At 35.6% G+C, this 22,053-nt stretch overlaps 1 protein-coding gene across 2 annotated transcripts in view; it reads right to left on the reverse strand.

Moving 5' to 3' along the window:
- Window positions 1-22,053, reverse strand: part of HIF1A (hypoxia inducible factor 1 subunit alpha) — a 44,721-nt gene that overhangs the window by 6,062 nt on the left and 16,606 nt on the right. The window contains exons 2-12 of one of the 2 annotated variants that reach the window (XM_036434678.2): window positions 20,046-20,236; window positions 18,979-19,124; window positions 18,810-18,894; window positions 13,770-13,882; window positions 12,967-13,169; window positions 10,235-10,341; window positions 8,994-9,141; window positions 5,994-6,214; window positions 5,028-5,314; window positions 1,021-1,143; window positions 467-891 (exon numbers count right to left, since the gene is read on the reverse strand). In XM_036434678.2, coding sequence (XP_036290571.1) covers window positions 467-891; window positions 1,021-1,143; window positions 5,028-5,314; window positions 5,994-6,214; window positions 8,994-9,141; window positions 10,235-10,341; window positions 12,967-13,169; window positions 13,770-13,882; window positions 18,810-18,894; window positions 18,979-19,124; window positions 20,046-20,236 — 2,049 coding nt within the window. The remainder of the gene's footprint in view (window positions 1-466; window positions 892-1,020; window positions 1,144-5,027; window positions 5,315-5,993; window positions 6,215-8,993; window positions 9,142-10,234; window positions 10,342-12,966; window positions 13,170-13,769; window positions 13,883-18,809; window positions 18,895-18,978; window positions 19,125-20,045; window positions 20,237-22,053) is intronic. The other variant, XM_045579954.1, reaches the window with a different exon arrangement.

The raw sequence follows: 22,053 nt of genomic DNA on the forward strand, positions 1-22,053 counted from the left end.
GATAGAATGTTGGGCTGTGGACTGGAAGGTCCTGGGTTTGATTCCAGTCAAGGGCACATGCAAGAGGCAGCCAATCAATGATACTCTCTCATCATTGATGTTTCTATCTCTCTCCCCCTCTCTCTTCCTCTCTCAAATCAATTAAAAACAACAACAACAACAACAAAAAAAAAAAACCAAGCCAGTTTTTGTACATTTACAGAACTTACTGGCTAGATTTCATTTTTGGAGGTATTAGAAGATCCTACATTCAGATAGGTGATATGACTATTTTGAAGAAAACAAATACATAAGCTAATTTAGAAATAGTTCCTAGAGTGCTTATTCTAAGTTCAAAATTTATGTATCAATTTTATGTACTTTAAGAAATATACATCAGAAAATTTGCTATGTTTAAAAATAATTTACCATATACACACTTTCTAAAAAAATAACTATAATTTTAATATTACATATAAATAAATACCTTTGACTCAAAGTGATAGATAACACATTAGGGCTTCTTGGATGAGATTTTTCTGTCTGTTCTATAATTCCTTTTCCTGCTCTGTTTGGTGAGGCTGTCCGACTTCGATTATCACTATATGGTGATGTTGTGGTATTAGAAGTTTCTTTAGGTACGTGGGTAGGAGATGGAGATGCAATCAATATTTTAACGTCTTCCATACCATCTTTTGTAAGTGTTTTTAATTCATCAGTGATGGCAGTGGTAGTGGTGGTGGTAACAGGTGGTTCTTCCGTTTGAGACAGCTGGAATACTGTAACTGTGTTTGAACTTTGAGGGCTTGTAGAACTGCTTTCCAATGGTGACAACTGATCGAAGGAACGTAATTGGAAGTCATCATCCATTGGGATATAAGGAGCTAACATCTCCAAGTCCAAATCAGTGTCCTATAGAACAACAAATGTATGCGTTTTTAAAATGGCAACATCTCACAAAAGAAAAACAAGTTAAACTCAGTAATTAAATAAAAAATTTAATAAAGATTAATGGAAAATACAATAAACAAATTCATATACCTGAGTAGAAAATGGATTCTTTGCCTCAGTGTCTTCAGCAAAAAGTTTCTCAACCAATTCCAACTTGAATTCATTGACCATATCACTATCAACATCAAAACAATACTCACTGGGACTGGTAGGCTGTAAAAGGAATTAAATGTATTCAATTTCCCAAAATAAGCCTCTGTGTTTTGCTATTTGTTAGAATTCTACAATCAGATCCCAAAGAATACACAACAAAATCCATTTGTTATATCAAATTTTACCTAACTAGTGACAAGTTAAATTTTAATAATTTTTAATAATTTTTGCTAATACAATAGCTTCTCCTTACTGGGGCTTTCACTTTCTGCAATTTCTCAGTTACCTGTGGACAACTCAGGTCTGAAAACATCAAATAGGAAATCCCAAAAGTAAGCAATTCGTACTTTTAAATTTTGCATTGTTCTGAGTAGTGTAATGAAATCTTGCACTGTCCCACTATGTCCGGCCACGGACATGAATCATCTCTTTGTCCAAGATATCCACATTATATACATTATCTACCCATTAGTCACATAGTAGCCATCTTGGTTATCAGATCAATTGTCACAGTGTTGCAGGGCTTATGCTTAAAGTAACTTTTATTTTACTTAATAAGGTCTGAAGTGCCAAGAGTGGTGATGCTGGCAATTTAGATATGCCAGAGAGAAGCTATACAGTGGTTCCTTTAAGTAAAAATGTATAAATTCTTAACTTAACAATACACACACACACACACACACACACACACACACACTGAGGTTGCTAAGATCTACAGTAAGACTAAATCTTATATCCAGAAAATTGTGAAGGAAAAAGAAATGCATGCTAGTTTTGCTGTCACATCTTAATCTGCAAATTATAGGCATAGTGTATAAATGTTTTTTAGTTAAGATGGTAAAGGTATTAAATGAGTGGAAGACATGAACAGAAAACATATTCCATCTGACAGCAATGTGTTGTGCCAGAAAGCACTGAGCCCATATGAATGCTTCAGCAAGGGTTCTCCTGAAATGAATAAGCCATTTATTTACTGCAAGCAAGTAAGGGATGAAAATATAACAATTACTGGTAGCTTGCATATGCCAATGAAGAAGCTGCTGCCACATTTCTAGCAGGGCTGAGGAAGTAGATTAAGGTTCATTACTATCCATGATTTCAGGCCTAGGAATGTGCCCCATGGATAAGGGGAACTCTATATATACATATTTCTTTCTTTTTTAAAAAAATATATTTTATTGATTTTTCACAGAGAGGAAGGGAGAGAGATAGAGAGCTAGAAACATCGATGAGAGAGAAACATCGACCAGCTGCCTCTTGAACACCCCCTACTGGGGATGTGCCCGCAACCAATGTACATGCCCTTGACCGGAATCGAACCTGGGACCTTTCAGTCCACAGACCAACGCTCTACCACTGAGCCAAACCGGCTTCAGCTATTTCTGACTATATGTAATAACATCCTATATAATAAAAGGCTAATATGCAAATCGACCAAACAGCAGAACCATCAGTCGCTATGACACGCACTGACCACCAGGGGGCAGATGCTTAATGCAGGAGCTGTCCCCTGGTGGTCAGTGTGCTCCCACAGGGGGAGTGCCACTCAGCCAGAAGCTGGGCTCAAGGTTGGCATGAGCCATCCGTCAGACATTTCCTGAGGGCTCCCAGACTGCAAGAGAGTGCAGTCCAGGCTGAGGGACCCTTCACCCCCTGGAGTGCATGAATTTCATGCACTGGGCCTCTAATCATTAAAAAAATTAAGAATAAATGATGCATTATTCTGTTTATGCTAAAGAATAGAACTCATCTAATAATTCATCTCCCACAGGGTACCCAACTGGCCACCAACAAGATGATATACCGTATTTTTCGGACCATAAGACGCTCCGGACCATAAGACGCACCAGTTTTTAGAGAAGGGAAATGAAGAAAAAAAGATTCTGAAACAAATAGTGTCCTAAAATATTTTATGTGCATTAAAACCCAACATCACAGTCATAAACACATGTAATCAACCCTGTAAAGTAAACAGCAGCATTTAGAACCATTTTAGAGCCGGGCAAGCACACAGAGACCACACAGAGCCGGGAAAGTAAAAAAACTTTTTTTTAAAAAGTATATGTGTAGGCTATATTTGGACCATAAGACGCAGGGACTTTTCCCCCCCACTTCTGGGGGAAAAAAAGTGCGTCTTATGGTCCGAAAAATACGGTACTTACTGGAATCTACTTTTGTACTGAAAGTGCACATACCTGTAGTGATCTACTTAAAAATCTTACAGCTACTCTGAGGGGTAGGTGTGGAGATTTAAAGTATTTTACTTGCATTTACCATAATGAATGTACTATTCTTTTTTTTTTTTTTTAATATATCTTTTATTGATTTTTTACAGAAAGGAAGGGAGAGGGAGGGAGAGTTAGAAACATCGATGAGAAACTTCGATCAGCTGCCTCTTGCACAGCCCCTACTGGGGATGTGCCCACAGCCAAGGTACCTGCTGGAATCGAACCTGGGACCTTTCAGTCTGCAGGCCGACGCTCTATCCACTGAGCCAAACCAGTTTCGGTGAATGTACTATTCTTTTAGAAATTCTGAGCAAGAAGCCCTGGCTGGTGTGGCTCAGCTGACTGAGTGTTGTCTTATGCACTGAAAGGTTGTCGGTTTCATTCCGTCAGGACACAGGCCGAGACTGCAGGTTCAATTCCCAGTCAGCGTGTGTACAAGAGGTAACGGATCAATGTTTCTCTCTCACATTGATGTTTCTTTCTCTCTCTCCCTCTTTCTTCCTTCCTCTCTTTCTAAAAACATTTTTAAAAAAAGTTCTAAACAAGAACTCTCAATAAAAAAATTATAGCCATGTATTCTAAGCATAAGCTTTTGCCTCCTTCACTATAACATTTTTTTTAGATTAAAAACACAATGAATCAAAAACATTTTGTGCCTAACCAGTTTGGCTCAGTTGATAGAGCGTCGACCTGTGGACTGAAAAGTCCCAGGTTCGATTCCAATGTACCGTGGTTGTGGGCACATCCCCAGTGGGAGATGTGCAGAAGGAAGCTGATTAATTTTTCTAACTCTCTATCTCTCTCCCTTCCTCTCTGTAAAAAAGTAAAAATTAAAAAAATCAATAAAATATATTAAAAAGAATCAAAAAAACATTTTGTGCTATGCAAACTATATAACCAGAGATTAGGAAGTATTCTCCAGAAGGCTATGAGATGTCAAATCTATTTTTAGCTTGCCAGATATTGAATATGAAATTATTTACCACCTATTAAAGCTTATTTGTGCCTCATTTATCAAGTCATCATATTCAGATCTGTTACCCAACTCTTGAGCATATTTTTAGATACAGGAAGCTCTCAAATTGAAGCACTCTAGATTTAGAAATAAGAGCCCTATGTGATACTTTTAGTCTTAGCCCAACCATACCCTTAAAGAGAACTTTTACTTGACAGAATTTGCATAAAAACAGCTATTAAGTATTTACTCTAAGTTTTGGTATTTTCATGTTATACTTACCAAGAATTTAAAAATAGTAATGAAAACTATACTAAATTGGGCAGAGCTTAGGGTCCTTTCCCTTTTAAGCCTTTTGCTGCTGGACAATTCTCCAACTCAATAGGTAATATGTATGGGCTTAAACCTATCATAGGCACACACAGGTTTTTTTGTTTTTTTTTTTCCTGTGGGTGTCTAAATTCAAGACTTTTATTGTTTTATTGATATAGAGGAGCAACCTAAGTTTTTCCTTTACATTTTTGTTAAGTCAGTTCTTTCCCATGTTCCACTGACTTAACAATTATTGCAGTAATTTAATAAAAGATCTTAAAATGTTCCTTCATAAAGGAGAATTTTTAAAGAGATAAGAGTCCCTAAAATGCCCACAAAGTCCATGACACGTGGCTCAAATTAATGTTTGAATAAAATCTATAAATGCATTCTTTCCTGAACATTAAAATCTGAAATTTATCCTTTTCTTATTACATCAGGACACCTACCTCAGGCGAACTTTGTCTAGTACTTCCATCAGAAGGACTAGCTGGCTGATCCTGAATCTGGGGCATGGTAAAAGAAAGTTCCAATGATTCTGAATTTGGTTCTAATTTTAATGCAACTTCTTCATTGAGGGCAGGGTCAGTACTACTTCGAAGTGGCTCTGGAGTTTCAGAGGCAGGTAATGGAGACATTGCCAAATTTATACTCTGTAATTTTTCATTAGATGAAGGGAGCATTACATCATTATATAATGGAACTTCCTCAAGTTGTTGGTCATCAGTTTCTGTGTCTGTAGGGGAAAAAAAAATTAGTCAATTTAAAGAATATCTAGATTTTTAACATATATAGAATATGTCCTTTTTTTACCAAAGGTTTGTCTAGTTCACTCAAACAACAAAAATGTTACCTAATTATCCTTAATCAGAACATTTACAGATTCTATGGTATAACAATAAGTCTGAGTTATCTTTCTAACCCACTACTGACAACTCCTATTAATCGACATGACATAAAAACCCCAGTAATTCTAACTGGTTCTTCATTAAAATTTAATCTAGTTTGAAATTACAAATTTCATTTTTAATGTTTGATATTGATATGACTGCTTATTTATCCTTTAATGCAATTATACATACTGCAATATAATTTTGCTAAGTTGTGGAGAAAATATGACATTAGGATATAGAAATAGTAGAGTAGTTGAGAAAAGTTAAAGTGAGGAGAAGAAATACCTTAAAGACACTTGGAAGCACAATTTCCAACAATGTGACAAAAACAGGAATGCTGAGAAATTAGAGGCAAAATATTTGAGCAAATACTTTTAAGAAGACTATGAAAAATGAAATACATAAGAACATGATGTCCAAATGATTACCAACAAAAAAAAAATGTTAGCATCAAGTTCAGTTAAAATGGGCTTGCATCAGCAGACACAATTTAGGCAATTAACAAACTAACTAAAGACCCACCATTGCTGCCAAAATCTAAAGAAATGATTGTGTCTCCAGCAGCGGGGGCCAGCAAAGTTAAAGCATCAGGTTCCTTCTTAAGTTTATCAAAGAGGCTACTTGTATCTTCTGATTCAACTTTGGTGAATAGCTGAGTCATTTTCATATCTGAAGATTCAACTGGTTTGAGGACACATTCTGTTTGTTGAAGGGAGAAGATCAAGTCGTGCTGAATAATACCACTGTCAAAAAGAGAGATCAGTAATTCTTAAATGAGCAGTTGACAAAATGGGGGTAGAGGAAAAGGGACTCTTATCACTTTAAAAATTCTCCTTTATAAAAAGGGAGCATTTTAAGATCTTTTGACCTAATCTCTCATTCATTCAGGGTTTAAAATACCAGTATGAAATAAAGACTTATTAAAATTCACGGTATAAGATAATTCGAATATTTGAATGGTTTCAATTAAGAAACTTCAGGCCGAGACCGGTTTGGCTCAATGGATAGAGCGTCGGCTTGGGGACTGAGGGGTCCCGGGTTCGATTCCGGTCAAGGGCATGTACCTTGGTTGCAGGCATATCCCCGGTAGGGGGTGTGCAAGAGGCAGCTGATCGATGACACTCTCATCGATGTTTCTAACTCTCTATCTCTCTCCCTTCCTCTCTGTACAAAATCAATAAAATATACTTATAAAAAACACACACGAAACTTCAGCTATCTTTTTGGGGAGAGTGGTGGTGACAAAGAAATGTAATAGTCAAGTACATGAAAGACATAAATAGATCTTCCCAATTTTTATGCTGACTCATATAATGAAATTGGCACAGAATACTTTGGCAATAAGGATGGTCCTAGAATATAAAGATATATAGGTAAATGACTCAGGTCTTTCTAAGAGGGGAGCCATATTTTCATTGGTGGTAGGAAAATGATATGGTGATATCACCTGTGGGGGTAGAGTTGAAAAGGGGTGATAAACAGCTCCATATTCATTTGGCTTAAATATAAATGTTATTGCTCCTTTCATCAACAAATAGTTATTTACTATGTGAAATAAACTGATACAAAAATAAAATATCCAAACCAAGCATGTCAAACTCAAAAGGCTAACACGGGCCAAATAAACAAGGTTTAAGTTTATGCAGGCCACAAAAAAAAAAGCTTCAATTTTCATAGAAAATTTATGTTTATTTCTATAGAGACATGCTGAATACAAAGGGCTGAAATAAATGAGTAATCATTAACATAAAATAATAGAACATTTTAATTAAAATTAATATTTTTTCTTGAACATTAAGTTACCAGTGTACGAATTAGTTAAGTGTAACACAAATAAACATATTTTTTCTTCTCCAAAAGTGAAATATTTCCTCTTACGCATGCCAAACAAGTCAGTACAAGACTAATGATGTAGCCATCAGCTGCTAAAATATTAGCGTCTAGTATTAGTGGAGAGAAATGGTGTAATTGCACGTAAGGCACATAAGGGAAATGAACATAACACAATTCTAGTAATCAGTCATTAGTGAATGTTGTTCATTTTTAACAATCTATATAAAAGGCTAATGTGCAAAGAGTCCCCTTGGGAATTAGATTGGGAGACCAGGAGTTCAATCGCTCGCTATAACGTGTGCTGACCACCATGGGGTGGCATGGAATGAAGGTCCCGGCCAGAAGCACAATGCCCTGATCAGCCCTGATCACCAGCCAGGCCTAGGGACCGTACCCGTGTGCAAATTTTGTGCATCAGGCCTCTAGTTATTTATAACAGGATATTGTAAAAATTGGATTACAAATTTTTTATTAAAACGCTTTTTACATACTTTTATATTGGCTGGGCTGCAAAATTATTCATTGTGGGCCGCATACTGCCCGGGGCCCGCAAGTTTGACATGCTTAATCCAACCCTTTCCTTCAAGTTTATAAATCACCTAACCCTTTCCCTCAAGTTTTATAGACCAGTGTGAAAGTAAATGTGCAAATAAAGTGATTGCTAAAATGGAGAAGGCTTTCTTGAGAGAGGCCTACAAGCTGAAACTTGGCCTCAAATAGTATTTGTTAGGTAGACTGCAGTGAGGGCGTAAAAGGCATTCCAAGTAATTGATTCTTATATAATAGGAAAGTCACCAACTCTTTGGCACTAATATTAAAACATTAAAGGATGGTGTCAGAATTGGCAAAAATAAAAACAAATGACCAAAGTCTTCCTAGGAGAGGTAGCCATAGATGTTAGAAAGAGGGTTACAATTATGAATGCATGGAAGTATAGAAGATAATAACAAGAAATGATGTTCTGCAAGTAGGTGAGGCTTTATCATGGAGGTGACCAAGGGATCTTTAAAATAATTCTAAAGAAAATGAGATGAGCAGGTATATATATGCAAGAAAAAACAGCCTAGTGGTAATGTGGAAGATGGACTAAAAGGGGTCATTTGCCTACTGAAATTGATTAAATGAAGGATTAGTTTATGATATCTCTAACATTCACAAGTCCATCAGCTAAGGGAAGAACTCAAGAATATTCACATGTTTTATAGTAATCTCACATAGATTTTCATTTAGTTCTCATATAACCTTTTGAATTAAGTATTATCATCTCTCAAATATGGATGAAATTCAGAGAAATTAGACTTTCCCAAGTTTATGGAGACATAACAGAGCTACGACACAAGTCTAACTATTCCAAGGCTAGAATTGTTCCTAAAAAAATAACATAGCTGCTGTGAGGTAATACAAGTGACAACTGCTTGACTAGAATAAACTAATCCATAGGTCTGGTATTTTTTAGGTTTTTTAAAAATATTGCAGGGAAAAGAATGGAAATAGATAGCTATTGGTAGTAGTGGTATCACTGTAGAAAAGCTGGCTTACAAACAAAGATTAGAGTACTGAAAACCATAATTAGATAGAAATGAAAAAATAAAGTTCAGTTAATATTGAAATTTTTTTCTCCCTTTAAAAGTAGAGTATCCGAAAAGAGTTATTACTTATTTTCCCCAAATATTTATTTTCCAAGCTTACCTCACAACAAAATTTACGCAGACAATGCATTGTGGTTGAGAGTTCTTAGTGTTATATATGACAGTTGCTTGAGTTTCAACCCAGACATATCCACCTCTTTTGGCAAGCATCCTGTACTGTCCTGTAGTTACCTGTCCTTTAGTAAACACTGGGAGTAAAATGGAAAGAGTCATGCGGAGAAAATAACAACTGAACTTCAATCAAATGGATACTAAATGTTGATCACGGTTTTAGAAAAGGAGAGATGCTTATATTAATGGAATCAGTTGTAATTGTTTAAATTGAAAGATAAAAAGCCCAAGGAAACAAGTAGCTGAAAATGTACCCAATTTTTCTACCCGCCCTCCCCCCAAATAAACTCCTGTCACTTTAGTAAATAAAATCAAAGCCAGGAATGAAGGACAACAGTGACTAAAATTCCTTTACTGAGTAGAGAATGAATAATCTCTAGCAAGAACATTTAAGAAAAAAGTACTACTATTATTTTCCTAAATTCCCACTACAGTTTCCAGATAACCAAAGATACTTCAAGTAGCTATGCTAACATATTTGAATCTCAATTGATATGCTGAAGTCTTTGGCACGTTAGGTAATCTTAATTACCGACGGGAACAAGTACTAGAGAAATAATAAAGATATTATCATGAATATTGGTGGGTATTTGGTAGTTCAAGACTAATCATATTCAGTGACACTGAGGCATCCCCAATTATACTGGGAAGTCATGTTCAAGTACAGATTCAACAGTCAAGTGAAAAATTCTAATATTTTAATTATCGTGGGATCTTTAAATAACATTTAAGTAAAATTGGGAAACATATCTATGTCCAGGGTTACTTATTACCACTAGTACATGCTGTTAATCACCTTTACTTTACTAAATAATTCACTTCATTGCACAAATATTTTCTGAATGCTTTGTACTCAAACCACTGTTTTTAATATTTAAGTATGAATTCTGAAAATGATGCTACAATATCCTGCAATGTATTTTTTGAGCCTTTGTATTTAAAATGCCTGGCAAGTTTTAGATATCAAATGATTCTACTTTACTTAGTATTGTTTAAACAAATATAAAACATACCTAGATTTATTGGTCAAGATCCTTTAGGAAGAGTTTTGTTAAGATAGTTTAGAAAGAATGGTTAATATTAACCAAAAAGTTAAATCTACTTAGCTGTATGACCAAAAAGTAAAGAGACCGAAAAGAGTTAAACAGAATATAAATGAGTTCTGCTTACTATCATGATGAGTTTTGGTTAGATGATCAGAGTCCAAAGCATGATAATATTCATAAATTGAGCGGCCCAAAAGTTCTTCTGGTTCATATCCCATCAATTCAGTAATTCTGTTAAGTAAAAAATATAAGAAGAAAAAAGAGAAATTAACTGATGAGAAACTTTGCTTCTTTACTGTAATGAATATGCATTAATATTATGAACAAGTGAATTTTAAAAAATAAAGAGCATTTTTCTTTGCTGAAAATAAATTTACATCTCCCCTTTAGTAACTCTGCAGTTATTAAATATGGCACCATCCGTTTAAGTTCTCTAGTCAAATTGAAAATTGACTAGAACAAAATCCTTCTGATATTCTCACAGTTCCTTTAGAACAGAGACTAAATCTTACTATTCTCTGTAACCACAGTCTGAAATGGAAACCTTTTAATGGGAAAGAGAAAGCTCTTCTTAGCACTTCTTAGAAGAGAAATGTTCTCTTCTGTAAGCAAACCATGAGTTAAGCTTTTTTATTTCTCAGAGTTTAGATTTCAAGGGACTTTCTGAGGTGTAAACAAAGGTTACATAACAATTATTGTGTCCAAAAATCTGCCCCCTCCCCCAATGAAATCACATCTCAGTTAATGACAGAAAGCACCCAGGGAAGATATTCTTCTCCTAGGAAATGTGTAAAAATAAATGTGTAAAAATGTGTCACACTTTAAGGAAAGATCTGCTATAATTTATTCCAAAATAAACAAACAGAAAGTTGATTTGTAAAAACAAAACAAAACAAAAATTAAGCCAACTTAAGCCAAAATCCAAAATTCTTTACAAAGGGACCTACCTAAACATATCTACACTAGGTGGCAGCATTTCAAAGGAAACCATTGTTTAAAAAAAAAAAAAAAAAAAAACTACAACAGTCTTCTTTAAATTATGCTTTAAAAATAATTTTAATTGGTTTTATGAAGGTTATATATTTAAATAACATTCTCATGAAATTAACTTTTTCATTATTTATACCTTTATATGTTTGTATGCCTGGCACTGTTCTAGGCGTAAAATGGAAAGACAAATTCAACATGTGGCAAATCTTCGAGTACACTTACTATACTACTTAAGAAATAATGTGGTAAGCATAGGAATCAGAGACACTGCTCTTGCCCACAAGAAGAAATGGTGGGATAAAGGATGTTTTCTATAGAAGATTTATGAGTTGAGTATAGAAGAGAGTCAAAGAACAAAACCACTTCAGGAAGAAGGTACACCACAAGCAAAGACAGAGGTGAGAAAATGCTTGGCATTGTATGTATAGCCAACAAAGACTGGTATGGTTAGAAGAGGCAAGCAGAAAGAGATGAGGCCAGAAAAGGTAAAAAGTTAACTTCAGGAAATTACAAACCTTATATTCTGTACCAAAAAGGAGAGGAGGGATCCAGAAAATCTGATAAAAAGTACTTTTAATGGACTAGAAAAGCTGTGATCTAAAACAATTATGCAGTGTACCACTTATTCATTGTAAATGTCGAAGGGCAGACCTGTTAATCTTCATTTCCACTTTAGTGCCAGTTACAGTGTCATGCACATAGCAGGTGCTCAAATTAACGTGTTGAATGACTGATTCTAAGTATAGAAATTGGTATAGTAAATAATAGCTACGTGTGGAATATTTTAGATGTTAGAAGTTTGATATGTTAGATTTAAATTTTTTTAAATCTTTTTCTTAAGGGTTATAGATGTGAAGAAGTATCTACAAAGACCTCTAAGCAGAAAAATAACTAGTCAAACTCAAAATCTTACTTTGCCAAACTCTAAACTAGCTATTTTTTCTCCTCTGTCATGATCATTTTGTTAATTTTCTGAAATAAACTTTCTCTTTTTAGCTTCATCACTTTCCTTTTTTCAGCCTACCCCTATACTTTATAACTAAGTTAAAAAAATAAAAATTTCTCAAAAAAGGAAGGCATTTCTGTTCTATCATATATTCAAATGAATATTGCAAATTAATGTCATAAAATACTTCTTAGCTCTATCTTCATTTTCCTTAAAGATGACACCAGCGTTTGTTAAGCACTCAACAAACTCTTTTGATCCTAGCAACAGCCTTTTGAAATATCACCCTCATTTTAGATAAGAAACGAGATTTAGAACAGTTCAGTTCTAAGACCAAGGCTACACTGTAAGTACCAGAGCAGCAGGCCAAGAATGAATCCAGGATTATGTGATTCCAAAACCAGCACTCTTAACATTTCCTTGTCCAATGGGGGTGAGGCATTCTTATCTACATTATGGTTAAACTAGAGGCCCAGTACATGAAATTCATGCACTGGAGTGAGGGGTGTGTGTGTGTGTGTGTGTGTGTGTGTGTGTTGTGTGTGGTGGTGGTGGTGGTGGTGGTGGTGGTGGTGGTGGTAGTGTCTCTCAGCCCAACTTGCACCCTCTCCAATCTGGGATCCCTCGAGGGGTGTCCGACTGTCTATTTATTAAATATGTCCACCGGGACAGGGCCTAAACAGGCAGTCGGACATCCCTGTCACAATCCAGGACTGCTGGCTCAAAACTGCTCACCTGCATGCCTTCCTGATTGCCCCTATCTGCTTCTGCCTGCCAGCCTGTTTGCCCCCAACTTCCCTCCTCTGCCGGCCTGGTCACCCCTAACTGGTCCCTCCCCTGCAGACCTGGTCCCTCTCAATAGTTTTTTAAAAGTTGTAGACTAATGTAAATTTTCAAATTGTATTTTGTATCTCACTTACCTTTCATCACAATAAGAAAATTTCATATCCAGACTGTGTCGACTGAGAAAAGTCTTGCTATCTAATGGAATTTCAATATTTGATGGATGAGGAATGGGTTCACAAATCAGCACCAAGCACGTCATGGGTGGTTTCTTATACCCACACTGAGATTGGTTACCATTGGTATCGTACACATGAATATGTCCTGTGCAGTGAAGTACCTGTGTATGGAGAAACAGCAGTTTTTTTAAAAATATACAATGCTAGAAAAAAATATACAGCAATAAGTAGTTGAGTCTGATATGGCAAGTAAGCATTGGTAAAAATTTACTGTCATTAGTAGGTAAACTATATTCTGAAAATCAATAAATGTTTTCCCTACATCACCCCTGGCCTATACCGCAGGCATCACAGATTACTCTTTTTAAAATGTCCTTCATACAACAAATCTGGGCTGATTTTTCATTCAGCTGGTTATCATAGCTGTGTTATGGTTATTTCTTGCTTTAATGACTGTTTTAACACTGAGCAAAACAAATGATACAACAATGAATTAAAAATTAAGCTCTATAAAGATTCAAACTCTGGATGGTTGGCAAAGCCAACTGACTAAGTTAGCTCAGTAAGCCAGTGTCAATTCCCATTATGCCTCAAACTGGCAAATTAATATACTATTTGTATGTTAAATCTGCAAATGCCAAGGAACAACAAATCTAAGTTTTCCCTCACAGTGCTAAAGCTACTTAATGCTAGCAATGCCAAGATGCATGAAGTTCTCTATAAATCAAGTGCATCACCATTCACAACCCATTTTTACTTACCTTCCATGTTGCAGACTTGATGTTCATAGTTCTCCCCCGGCTAGTTAGGGTACACTTCATTCTGAGAAAAAAGCTTCGCTGTGTATTTTGCTCTTTACCCTTTTTCACAAGGCCTAAGGAAAGCAGAAAATAAAATTTAAAGGTTTAGTTTAATATGTAAATTTGTTATAGTAAGAGTAGCACACCTGGGAGCTGCTCAATTAAATATCCCAGCATGAACAAAAACAGTCACACTCGCTTTGCACACTCCAACACATCCAGCAACCTAACACCCTGAGCCAGTACTGGGTTTGTAACAGCAGTGATTCCCTGAGTCGGTAGAAGAATTCCCTGAGTTGGTAAATGAGTAATAGTAATCACTTCACATTCAAGCTAGTAATGTTGGTTAAATTGCAAAGAAACATAAATATGGTATGAATTTGTCCGCAAACTATGCTATCAGTTCCCTCGAAAAGGAACTTCAGCAAACTCTTCCAAACCTTTACTAAATATATTAGTTCAATTTATAATAAGTACTCCATTATTTATAGAACTTCTAAAATAGAAAATTTCTTCAGTAGCAAATTAACATTTTTATATATCTAATTTTTCCTTAAATCTTTCTATGAAGCAGGCAGGAAGCTATTTCTATCTTGTTATGGGGGGGAGTAAATGACTTTTCAGAGCCAAATTGGAATTAAATCAATTCAGGTCTATTTACTCATATTCCAAACCTTATATAACTAAAAAATGAGATTACAATCCTCAAATAGCAACTTGATTTCTTATCTTCATTGATCAGTCTGATTGAGTATTTATTATTCAGGAACTGGACTAGATAGTGCAGGCAATACAAAGATGAGTAAGACACACAGCCTTAAGAAATTAAACATTTAGATGTGGGGAAGTTAATGATAACAACAAAATGCAGAGTTAAGTGCCCAAGACTTACAAGAACGATTTAAAGAAGTATAGAGAGAGCTTTAGAAGGTAACTTCTAGTCCAGGGGAAATTAGGAAGCTCTTCTTAGAAAGAAACTTAGCATTTCAATAAGTAGAGATGAGTTGAAGGGTATTATTCCAGAGAGAAGAGAAGGAAAAGCACATAGGTGGGGAAAACAGCAAATTTGGGCACCAGTACCAGAAAGTTCAGTTTGGCCACAATATAAAGAGTAATGAGACAAAATTAGAAGAGAAGAGAAGGTTAGAGCTGTAGCTATGGAGGGCTACAATGAATTCAGCCTTAAATATACAACATGGAGTTTCTAAAAAATTCTGAAGTGGGAAGCACAACCAGGAACTTAAATAACATTAATTTAGCAGCAACATATAGAATGCATAAGAATTAGAATACATGATGGCAATGAGGGACTGAACAGCAGCAGAAGTAAAAAGGATGACAAAGATAAAAAGGCAGAACCTATAAAAACTTATTAAAAATTGATAGAAATAAGGCAACAGAGAAATTAAGATTTTTAAGGCTAGTATATTGAAAGAAAAGTATCAAGTAGAAAAGAAACAAGTTAAATTTAAATTTTGGCCAGGTTAGCTAGAAATGTTAGACTCTTGAGAAAGAAGAGTTATAGCTCAGACTTATAATAATGGAACTAGGTAAATTGGGGCAGTCTTGGTGCTAACACAGTTATTTGGATTTATTTAAATAAGGATTTAATTTGCCCTCCTTAGAAGTGCTTGAGGATGGATTTTAAAAAGATGCCCCACACCATACTGGTCTTAATTATGGTATAAGGGCATGCATGTGGGGTGTGTATGGGATGGGGGGGGGTTGAGGGGAGGAGGGAGACTGATGGTGGCAGCAATGATCCACATGTAAACTCTTTGGGGGTATTTTCAGTCTTTCATAATCTAAGCTTAAATTGGATTGACCTTTGAAACCCAAAGCCGTTGAATTAGAACATGAAGATAAATTTAAATACCAAGGTAGTAGAAAAGTACTAGCATTTTCCTAATGGAAGAAACATTTCTCAAGAAATAAATTTTCAGCCTTCTAAAAATAAATCGTATTTTATAATTTCTTATGATATCTAAAGAATCTTTTTAACAGAAGAATAATAGGATTGGTGCTGGCTAGGACCTCAGTCAGTTACAGCACTGTCCAGATATGCCATGGTTGTGGGTTCTACCCTTGGTCAGGGTACATACAAGAATCAACCAATGAATACATACATACGTGGAACAACAAATCAATGCTCTCTCTCTTCCTCTCTCTCCCCAAAAACAGAATAATAGGACTAAGTTGTGTAAATACGCCAATAACAGCTCTCAGTGTATCATTAAAATGTGATGCACTATAGCAGCCCCTCTTTTTTAGAAGTGAAAATTTGGCTGAAATCGGTTTGGCTCAATTGATAGAGCATCAGCCTGCAGACTGAAAGGTCCCAGGTTCGATTCTGGTTAAGGGCATGTACACTGGTTGCAGGCACATCCCCAGTGTGAGGTGTGCAGGAGGCAGCTCGTCGATGTTTCTCTCTCATCGATGTTTCTAACTCTCTATCCCTCTCCCTTCTTTTTTGTAAAAAATCAAATACCGCATTTTCCGGCGTATAAGATGACTTTTGAAACGAAAAAAAAGTCAACTGAAAATAGGGGGCAAAAGACCAAAATTGCACAAAAATTACCTGCAGATCTTGACAGCAAAGTACCGTATTTTTCGGACCATAAGACGCACTTTTTCCCCCCCCAGAAGTGTGTGTGTGTGTGGGGGGGAAGTCCCTGCGTCTTATGGTCCAAATATAGCCTACACATATACTTAAAAAAAAAAAAGTTTTTTTACTTGCCCGGCTCTGTGTGGTCTCTGCGTGCTTGCCCGGCTCTAAAATGGTTCTAAATGCTGCTGTTTACTTTACAGGGTTGATTACATGTGTTTATGACTGTGATGTTGGGTTTTAATGCACATAAAATATTTTAGGACACTATTTGTTTCAGAATCTTTTTTTCTTCATTTCCCTTCTCTAAAAACTGGTGCGTCTTATGGTCCGGAGCGTCTTATGGTCCGAAAAATACGGTAAGTCTTTTCTTTGAAGTGGGGGGTAGTCTTATACAGGGAATATAGGCCTAAACCTATGTTTTAACTGTAAAATTAGGGTGTCGTCTTATACGCCGGAAAATACGGTATATTTTTTAAAAAATTAATAAAAATGAAAGTGAAAATTTGCATTTTTTTCCTCCTCAATGGAACATCAAAAATTCATGAACTGCATTAGGAATGATTTTTTAAAATGTTTAGGTGCTTGGTTTAAAACATATATTTAAACTATATTAAGCAGACTATATCTGATTTAGAATAACACATTATTACCAAATCAAAACATGACTTCCTAATATCCATCCATTTATAGTCCAGTGGTCAGCAAACCGTGGTTCACAAGCCACATGCGTCTCTTTGGCCCCTTGAATGTGGCTCTACCACGTAAGGGTACGCACATACAGTGAGATTGAAACTTCATGGCCCATGCACAGAAATTGGTTTTCAGCTCTCAAAAGAAATTTCAATTGTACTGTTGATATTTGGCTCTGTTGACTAATGAGTTTGCCGACCACTGGTCTAGTCTAATGGAAGCACTGAGCTGCCAATAGAAATCCTCAAATCTAATCACCTGAACTCATATACTGAACTAATTGACAGTCTACTTAGGTCTTTGCTCAGAATTTATTTACTCCTCCTTTATACAGAATTATAAAAACTACGCATTTGCTTTCCAAGTTCAGTAAACACACAGTATGAAATTTAAAAACAGGAGAGGGCTCCTGCTGACAAGATACCTTGGCAAATGGCAGTAGAAGGTAGTGAGAGTTGCTAAATATGAAAAGAGCTCTACAATGTGAACTCTAGAGCCAGTCCACCCGAATTTAAGTCATGCTCTACCATTTACCCACCCAGTAATTGTGGGCAAACTGCTCAATAACTCCGTGCCCCAATTTCCTCAATAAAACAACAAATAACAGTATCTTCACAGTACTGTTGTGAGGAATAAAGGAGTTAGAAAGCACATAAATTCAGAGAACAGTGTCCTGGCACAGCATAACCTCTGAATAGAGGTTAACTATTATCATAAATGAGATAAGATGAAAAAGAAACCATTAAAAAAACTATTGAAAAGTACTATAATTTTAATGCACAATGACAAATTTTCATTATAACTTTCAGTCATGAAAGATACAATGAAAATTTACAAATTATGGTCAGGATACTCTATTTAAGAGGGCATGCATATGAAAACACTGTCTTTACTTGTTAAGTTTTTAAGTGCAGATTCCTGATAGGCTGTAGAATACAGCAGTCACCTCCTTATCTGGCGTTTTGCTTTATTTGGTTTCCTTTACCCACAGTCAACCTCGGGTCCAAAAATAGTAAATGGGAAAATTCCAAATAAATAATTCATGTTTTGAATTTCAGGGGGGAAAGTGGTACTTTCCCAAAATCTTGGAACATTTGGTTACTTTTAACAATTCATTCGTAAGAGATAAAGGTGTTAGCAGGTCTTTTTTGTTGTTGATAATGTGGGGCATCCATAATGTAATACTTCATAATTAATTACATACTCTCAAGTTATTTCAAACTTCATGAAAGGTCAAATAAGCAAGTATCACATTCTTTAAATTCCGGTGAACCTTCTCTTTTCTTTTTCTTGAGCCTTTAGAAAGCTAAAATCCAAACTGGCACCTCAACCTTAGTTAATTGTCTAAGATTCTATAATCTGCCATTTGAATTGACTTCTTCTTGTCTTAAAGTTGTATTTTAATCTATAACTTCCTTAGTCCTGATCTTTATTTATTTTTCCATTTTATTTTATACGAATAGCATCTATTCTTATAGCTATATATTTATGGAATTAGGTGGCTTTAAAAACATTTTTTACATACTTTAATGAAATTCTTTAAAAATAGAATGGATTTAACCAAGAATAGAGTAACATTTAATTAACATAAAATGATGTTTTGCCTTAGATAGTACAATAACAGAATCTAAAAATCAGTAACAGTATCTGATCAGGTAAAACCACCTGTCACATTATATCAAACAATAGACTTTTCTTCTCACCATTTCTGTGTGTAAGCATTTCTCTCATTTCCTCATGGTCACACGGATGAGTAAAATCAAACACACTGTGTCCAGTTAGTTCAAACTGTAAACACATTTTAAAAAATTAGATCTACATCATGAAATCATAAATATATAAAGAAGCTCTCTTAATATAAGGGTATTTTACCTGAGTCAACCCCATGTATTTGTTCACATTATCAGAAATGTAAATCATGTCACCATCATCTGTGAGAACCATAACAAAACCATCTAGGGCTTTCAAATAAAAGCAATTCATTTGCGCCTTCATTTCATCTTCAGTATCCAAATCACCTAAAAAGAGCACAAACAAAAGGAAAATAATTTAAAAATTATACTTAAATGAATACTCAGATGTTTCAATAAAGTTTTCTCCACTTATTTAAGATACATAACATATATTTTTTCTGCATATTAATATCCCCCTCCCCCCCCAATCACTCTCTTTTAACATAGAACAATCAAGGTCAGAGAACAGGAAGACTAAAATTAGATTTTTCAGCTACTTTTATTTTTATTTTTTATTTTTTTATTTTTAAAATATATTTTATTGATTTTTTTACAGAGAGGAAGGGAGAGAGAGATAGAGAGCTAGAAACATCGATGAGAGAGAAACATCGAACAGCTGCCTCTTGCACACCCCCCACCAGGGATGTGCCCGCAACCAAGGTACATGCCCTTGACCGGAATCGAACCTGGGACCTTTCAGTCCACAGACTGACGCTCTACCACTGAGCCAAACCTGTTTCGGCGAGATTTTTCAGCTACTTTTAATGATTATTTAAAGTAATACAGCAAGGCAAGGCAAACTGGAAAGAGAAAGAATGGTCATGTTAATAAAAAATAGGTAGGTAGGGCCCTGGCCAAGAGTATCAGTTTGTTGGGAGCATTGTCCTCAACCAGAAGGTTGAGGGTTCGATTCCTGGTTGGGGCACAAGCCTGATATTTCTCCTTTATATAGATCTCTCTCAAATAAACATATTCTTCAGTGAGAAGAGGCGGGGGAGGAAATAGGTGGGTAGGTGGGGGAGGAAATAGGTGGGTAGGTGGGGCAGGAAATAAAGAGGGGCAAAAGGCCTGAAGCTTTAAAAGCATGTAATAAAAAGGCAATCATATTAAGGAAGAAGTGAGAGTATAACCAGCCTCTAAATATAATTTCTAATTACTTTTAATTTCTAATTTTTAGGCCTAGCATGCCCCAATAAAAGAACTCACCAGCATCCAGAAGTTTCCTCACACGCAGATAACTGATGGTAAGCCTCATAACAGAAGCCTTATCAAGATGCGAACTCACGTTATGGGGAAGTGGCAACTGATGAGCAAGCTCATAAAAAACTTCAGACTCTTTACTTCGCCGAGATCTGGCTGCATCTCTAGACTTCTCTTTTCGACGTTCAGAACTTATCCTATATAACAAAAAGGAATGGGAGAGGGGAGAAAAGAGACAAAATTTGTTAGTGTGCCTTTGTTTGAATAAAAATTTACATTCTGCTTACCATAGAAGGATTAGAAGATGCAATGCAATTAAATTAGAGATTTTTCTACTACATGAAAGTATTTTTAATAGAGAGCTATAGAAATTTTTAGATTGAGAATTATAGAAATTTCTGGATTATTGCAGACATAAAAACTCTCAACAAGAAGTACAAGATGAAACTTTAAACCTTTCTGAAACAGGTGTTTCCTCTCTGGCATGTCAAATTGAAGAGTGTTTTTGTTTTAGTCCAAATCATGGTCTGTATATGAAAAATAGTCTGTATATGAAGGCTGTACCACCTTTATAGCCATTCAAAAAGTCTCAACATAGAGAATTCATGATTAAGTTTAGAGAAATGGAAGTTGTGCATAGTAACTTGAAAGCAGGTGTTTTTAAACAGATAGAACAATAATAGCTACAAATACATTTTTTACTCTACTCTCCCACCCTCCCTTTTACTATATGAGCAGTAGTGACTATAAAGTATAGGAATTTATATTAGCAGCTATAATAAACTAGTTTTCAGGTTGTTTACTTCCTTAACAGCCCCTTATCTATGACTAGCACAACAGGTACTAAGTAAATGTGGGGTTATGAAAAACAAAGATGTAGCACAGTACTAAGAATTTAAAGGGATGTATTAGTAGAGATTAAGAAAGGTATTAATTAATAAGGTATCTTTGGGGAACTCTTCCAAGAATCAGGTCAGTAAAAAAGATTTTCATAAATCCAATCATGCAGAGTCCAGTTTCTCTGCTTATCTGAATAGCAACAAAGCTAAACTGGGTTCTGTCCTTAACTTCTTTAAAAAAAAAAAAATACATTTTATTGATTTTTTTTTTACAGAGAGGAAGGGAGAGGGATATAGAGTTAGAAACATCGATGAGAGAGAAACATCCACCAGCTGTCTCCTGCACACCCCCTACTGGGGATGTGCCCACAACCAAGGTACAAGCCCTTGACTGGAAACCTAAGGTACATGCCCTGGGACCCGTTAGTCCACAGGCCAACGCTCTATCCACTGAGCCAAACCAGTTCCAGCCTTAACTTCTTTAACACCGTGTTTCCCCGAAAATAAGACATCCTCCGAAAATAAGACCTGGTGCATGGAAAGATAAGACATCCCCTGAAAATAAGACCTAGCGCAACTTTGGAAGAAAAAATTAATATAAGACACTGTCTTATTTTCGGGGAAACAGGGTAGCTATTAAAACCTACAATGGGCCAAACACTGCCCTCTACAAGATGCTTAGTTCTAACAACCTATAGATTGGTTAAATATTATCAGATGATGAAACTGCGATGCAGCTGTTCAAAAATTGCCAGTATGTAGCGGATAGGATTTGAACCCAGGTGTTGTAATAACATGTGAATAACAAGTTGTATTGTGACAACAATGGTAAAATAGTTTTTAGAACTTATTCAGGTTCATATGCTTCTCTTTTATGCTTTAATAAGGAATATCAACGTTTATTGTTGTTAGAACTGAACTTCGATATAAAAATTTCAATTCAAACATCTAGATCAATTTAACTTGAATATTTTTAGATTTAAGGCGAGCTATTAAAAACTATTACTACTTATAACTACTTACCTATGTGAACCCGATTTTCTCAATACTATACAATTTAAATTTAAAAAAACTAAAATAGCCGAAACCGGTTTGGCTCAATGGATTTACTTTGTAAATTCTGATTCAGTAGATCTGAAGGAGGCCCACAAATCTGGATTTTTAAAAGCTCCAAA

This window comes from Pipistrellus kuhlii, unplaced genomic scaffold (assembly GCF_014108245.1).
Source record: "Pipistrellus kuhlii isolate mPipKuh1 unplaced genomic scaffold, mPipKuh1.p scaffold_m20_p_1, whole genome shotgun sequence".
NCBI classification, from domain to species: domain Eukaryota; kingdom Metazoa; phylum Chordata; class Mammalia; order Chiroptera; family Vespertilionidae; genus Pipistrellus; species Pipistrellus kuhlii.